A 5723-nucleotide genomic window follows, 5' to 3' on the forward strand; every position below is an offset into this window, starting at 1 on the left:
TTGACGATTTTTGATTTATGACGTTCTTGAAAGGAGTGAGCGATATATGTATATATCAACATTAATGAAAGAGAACATGGATGTCTGGGTATTAAGTCTGGGTGTAAGGCTTACAACCTGTTATACGTTAGTCTCTTTTAAGTGATCACTACATATACGTTTTACATTTACCATTCTACCCATGATTGACATCGATACACTACTTGTATTCGTCCTTTGCTTGACACCTTCTTTCATATGCAAGTTCTCAGGACCATGTATGCTAGAGTTATTAAGTTTTTTTTTTTGTATTTACCAAAGACCTTCATGAAATGTATGTATGCTATTTTACAACATTTTGAGTGTGTCCAAATACTCGTTAACAAAATCTGGATTATCTCCAATTATAGGAGTTACTTTTCAAATTATTTATCATTAGTAATTCATGAACAAGGTTTCTAAATTGGTTCATATATATAGAACTTTCAAGAATTTGAGTAGTGTGGTTGTCAATAATGGGTAGAATTGGTGAATGTTACACGTGTGTAAAGTGATCACTTAAACAAGCCTATGACGGTCGTCAGCCCCGTAAATGCCTAGACTTCCATATTCTTCTTCATCTTTGATGAGATGTCAAAAAATAATATGAAAAATACTCCTATAATTGGAGATAATCCAGATTTGTAACAAGTATTTTGACACACTCAAAATGTTGTAAAATAATTTTTTTTAAGCGGACTTCTATCTTATATTAATAAATTATCTTTCATGAAATGTATGAACTAAGGATCAATATATTATATTTCATTACTTTATTTTTATTGTTATTTTTGTTTTCATCTTTTCATACATCATTTCTATTCTCTCATAAATCTTTATTTTAGTAGAAATATACAGGACTAGTGTTTATCTAAAACTGTCTAAGGAAAAATATCATCAATCTTCGAAGACATCGTCTGCGTATTATATTCACAAGTGTTAATGTGTCAATTGATGATAGTTTTATCCAGAAAACATTTTCTCACCCCTATTTTCTTTCCAGAAAAATCATAAATAGCCATTTCTTCTTATCGAGATTGACTGCCCCTAATCTTGGGTCACCCTCAATGTTGTCCGACACATATATAAATAAGGGATGTTTTGCTACTCAACTTACTGCGTAGTTTCTTCGCCTAAATGGGGTTACTTGGCCAAGGAATATTCTCTTAGGTGACATGAAGACACGTTCAGGAACAGGAGTCTAGAATTATAATATGATGCTTGGAATTTCTGGTTTATGAATTTGAGTTTAGTAGTTCATTAAATATTCGAGAAGTTTAAATATAGGCAGGGTTTTTAAATGTCGAAATATAAATTATTATAAGTGTCTCAACTAGAAATGAAACATCTCTCGTGTATATACGAGATGAGATGGCAGTCTGAGCATTTAAGAGCTTATGACCTGGCATTCGGCTGGGTTATCAAATCATTTTGTAGACTTATGTAATGTTCACCATTCTGTCCATTGTTGAACAAATAATTTACATTATTTCATGACTGCATGGCTCCCTTTCATATAATATGAATAATAGGCATTTCAAATCATGGATGAAAAATCATGTTTTCAGGCGTTGCTCAGTACGTAAAAAATCTTACATCCAAATAGAAGGGTCTCTGCTAAATATAAGCTTTCTCAATCTAACGTAGATGACTGTTGTGAACTCATAATACTGTGTCATGAGCCTGATCATATATCTAGGAGTTCTAAAAAGTTGAGTAGTGTTATTTTCAATCATAGGTAGAATGTTGAATGTTGCACGTGGGTAAAGTGGTCACTTAACCAGCCTATGACAGGTTATAATCCTTGTTTATACCCAGACTTCCATATTCTTCTTTATTCATGTTGAGATGTCATAAAATTGTACTTCATATTACGTTAAGACAACAATAATATTTTATTATTTACTGATTTGGCATTTACTTTGTGGAATGACATTTTGATTATAAACAAAAATACTTGTATTATATCACAGATGATTACAAAAACTAACGAGCAAAAAAATATTCAGGAATTGGTAGAGGTGGGTGGGGTATTAACTTGAGAGGGGCTAAGGGGCGGGGCTTTGTTTAATGGGAACATAGACAATAATGATGATGAATTTTATTAATAATTTTTTTATCGGTTAATTAAATTTTCTAAATTTTTATAACATGAAAACATCTATAGTCTTTTAAGATGTCGAAAAATAAGCGGGACAGTACGGTAGCTGAGTGTGCTGACCATTACACTACGGAGGCGGACTAGACAATAATATATAATAATAATAAAACCCTTATCCACACCCCAATGGTGCATAGGGCACTGCGTCATATAAACGCAGTGTTATCTTGATCGTTTACACATGAAGGAAAGGTGATCAGCCCTCCGCTTCAGGTACCAGTCCAGGGTAGTATTGAATAAATATAATAATAACCATATCCGCTCCCTAGGTGGAGCATATGGAGTCCACAAACTGTCTCCAGGCTTTTCTGTCGGCTGCCAGCTCCCTTGCATCCTCCCAAGTCAGATCCGCGTCGCGAAGTTCTGACGAGAACTGCCTACGAATTGTCAGCAATGGTCGTCCTGGGCGGCGCGAACCTGATGCCTTGTAAAAGAGGCAAGCTTGATTAAGGCTCTCAGGAGGCATGCGGAGTACGTGGCCAAGCCAACTGAATCGCCTTTTTTTGACGACAGTTGTGACCAAGATTTGCTGCGTCCTACGCCTTATCTCTTCATTCCTCACAAAGTCAAACCACCGCACGCCTAAGATTCTCCGCAAACACCTGTTCTCAAAGCTTAGTACACGGCTGCTTTGGACCCTTGTAAGGTGCCATGTTTCACAGCCGTATAAGAGAACAGGAGCAATGCAGGCATTGTATAGGCGGCATTTGGTTTTCACCGAGTATAAATCCGATCTCCAGACAGCCTTCATACTGTTGAATGCGGACCCAGCGAGTCCTAATCGCACTCCCAGTTCCTTTTGAAGGCTGCCATTTTCAGTCGCGTACACTCCCAAGTACTTGAAACTCTCGACCCTTTCGATGCGCTGGTTACTCAACGTCAAGGGTTGTTGGGCATCTAGGCATGAGCTGTTGCACAACACATGGGTTTTTGCAACATTTATTGTAAGCCCCATGTGCGTAGAGTACCTATTTACCCTGTCGACAATCAATTGAAGACCCTCGACGGAGTCATCAATTAAAACAGCATCATCTGCGTACTCTAGGTCGCAGAGTTTCCGGGAGGGGGAGATGGATATACCTCGGTCAGATGGTAATGACTTTCGAAGAATGAAATCCATGAGGATGATGAAGAGAAACGGTGCAAGGACGCAGCCTTGTCTGACTCCGGTAGAGACCCCAAACCAATCCGTGACAACATCGTCAACTCTCATTCGGCATTCACTATTGAGGTGAAGGGACTTAATTAGCTCCACTAATTTCGCAGGCACCCCATAAGCTTCCAGTACTTTCCAGAGTGTGGGCCTGTGCGGACTATCAAACGCTTTCTCATAGTCTACAAAACACATCGCCAGAGAACTGTTAAATTCCTGGCTCTGCTGTAGAATGTGGCGAATATTATGGATTTGATCCGCACAGGACCTGCCAGGCAGAAACCCTGCCTGGTTTTCTCTGAGCACCTGCATAATGGGGGCTCGGATTCTCTGCAAGATTACGTGGGCAAGCACCTTCCCAGGTACGCTGAGTAGCGTAATGCCGCGGTAGTTGTCACAGTTGAGTGGATCACCCTTCTTATGTAACACGGTAATCTCCCCATTTATCCAGTCTCTAGGGCATCGCTCTTCTTCCCACACACTGGACATTAATTGGTGTAAAGGGCCAATAATGCCAGTAACGCTGCATTTCAAGAATTCCGGGTGGATACCATCAACACCAGGGGCAGTCCCATTTTTCAATTTCGACACGGCAGCTATAATTTCTGCCTGTGTCGGTGGACCATCAGGTATGGCGACCGCCCGCGGAATGCTTGACGCAGCCTCCGTGGGAATATCGAGGATGATTGGAGGAGGAGGGCGATTCAAGACCCTGTGGAAATGATCACGCCATATTTCCTTTATACGATCCGCGTCAGATTCGGTAACTCCATTTGTGTTTTTCACAGCTCCAGGGGTTACCGAATTCCTTCCGCAGATCTTCCTTGTTATTTGGAATAATTTCCGCGTGTCATTTCCTTGGGCAGCATGTTCCGCCGTTACAATAAGAGAATCGAGATGACGGCGCTTATCGAGTCTGCATGATCGTTTGACTATACGATCTTGGCGCCTGTAGTCATCTCTGAGGGTGTCCAGTTGGTAGGGGTCACTTTCACTGTCCCTCAGTGCTTTTAAGTGAGCGCGCTCAGCCATCTTTCCCCAGGTCTCATCTGACATCCAATGGGGTCTTTCTCCTATCCTGGGGCCAAGAACCTCATTGGCGGAAGAGTTGAGAGCCGATTTGAGACTAGCCCACTGTGCCTCAATCGAGTCAACATTAATGGGCTGAGGATCGGTGTCTTGCTGGACACGTTGTCCAACCGTTTCCTCGAATCTCAATCTTATTTCGGCACTCTTCAACTTGTCTAAGTTGATTCTCTTCCGCCGAGGACATCTCGGCAGACGTTTGAGCTGCAGACAGATTCTTCCGACGAGTAACTCGTGATCACTATGAATGTCGGCCCCTCTGTAGGACCTGACATCGAGGAGCTCTCGCCGGTTAGCACGTCCAAAACAGTGAAAAAATCACTTACATTTATTTTACCCCCCTTGGGAATCGAACCCGGGACCTCCAGAACGGTAGCCGAGCGTGCTGACCATTACACTACGGAGGCGGATAAAGACAGTAATAGTGATAAATATTATTAATTAATCAAAATTCAAATTTTTACGTCCATAATTGAATAAATCTGAATAAGTGGTATGGTGAAAGTGTTATTATTTTTAATAACGTTTTATATTTCATAAACTAATAATAAATATATATTACAGCGAAAAATACATAAAAATATGTATTAAGTGGTAATCGAATCCTGATTGCTTATCCGCAATATGCAATTTATCTTTCAAAGGGCGTATATCAACATGTTCGTCTCGCGTGCATTGAGTCGTAAAAATCACAATATAGCAACATAAGGTGGTCCAGTGTACTTCCATTGTGCTCGCATCATATGGAATATTGATTCCTTTCTCTCCCACGTCTGGTTTATGGACCGTAAAATGAGTAGCCAAGAGTGTTTTTCCTCCCCCTCTCATCTCACGGTCATCGGCGAATCCTCTTGGCATAATAAGGCCACTAGTTCTATTGCAAGTTCAGCCGAGTGTAATAGTATCGGAGAGGAAAATATTTTCATAAATGCATTTACATAAATACAATTGTATCCTTGTAAGGGCTCACCCCTATTGAGGGTCCAGTCGCCATATTGCCGGGAGATGTTTCCAATTTGCGATATTTTAGCACATTCGTGGGGGTTGATCAACATTACTAGAAATGTTGGAATCGTTTATGGAAATGGGTTGGTTCTAAATTGAGAAAACATAAATAATATCAAAGCATCATCCCTCTGTGTTTTTAAATTTAAAAGAGTAAATATTTGTGAATAAATTGGGGTGTTACGATTAAGTTATTACTATTTTCAAGTATTTTGTAAGTAATTACAATAGTAACAGCAATTTCACAGTGCTACACTTTGCCTTCTTAACATTTATGATTGCTTAAATCTGACACAGTGC

General features: G+C 40.0%; 1 protein-coding gene across 1 annotated transcript; it reads right to left on the bottom strand.

Moving 5' to 3' along the window:
• Window positions 1-1161: 1161 nt before the first annotated feature.
• On the bottom strand, window positions 1162-5473 carry LOC148308484 (uncharacterized). Its single transcript, XM_088261639.1, has 3 exons — window positions 5389-5473; window positions 4134-4702; window positions 1162-1248 (listed from the first exon to the last, which is right to left on the bottom strand). Exons 1-3 carry the CDS (start codon window positions 5471-5473, stop codon window positions 1162-1164), a joined length of 741 nt encoding a protein of 246 aa, XP_088117765.1.
• Between the last annotated feature and the right edge of the window lie 250 nt (window positions 5474-5723).

The sequence above is a fragment of the Brachycentrus maculatus genome, unplaced genomic scaffold, assembly GCF_059751285.1.
Source record: "Brachycentrus maculatus isolate JH-2025_06_01 unplaced genomic scaffold, ASM5975128v1 h1tg000162l, whole genome shotgun sequence".
Lineage (NCBI taxonomy): Eukaryota > Metazoa > Arthropoda > Insecta > Trichoptera > Brachycentridae > Brachycentrus > Brachycentrus maculatus.

Coding starts and splice junctions, on each gene's coding strand:
- LOC148308484 (XM_088261639.1), bottom strand. CDS start 5,473: ATGTTGATCAACCCCCACGAATGTGCTAAAATATCGCAAATTGGAAAC. Junction 4,703..5,388: donor CGACTGGACCCTCAATAGGG/GTGAGCCCTTAC, acceptor CTAACCGGCGAG/AGCTCCTCGATGTCAGGTCC. Junction 1,249..4,133: donor AGATCTGCGGAAGGAATTCG/GTAACCCCTGGA, acceptor TTCATAAACCAG/AAATTCCAAGCATCATATTA.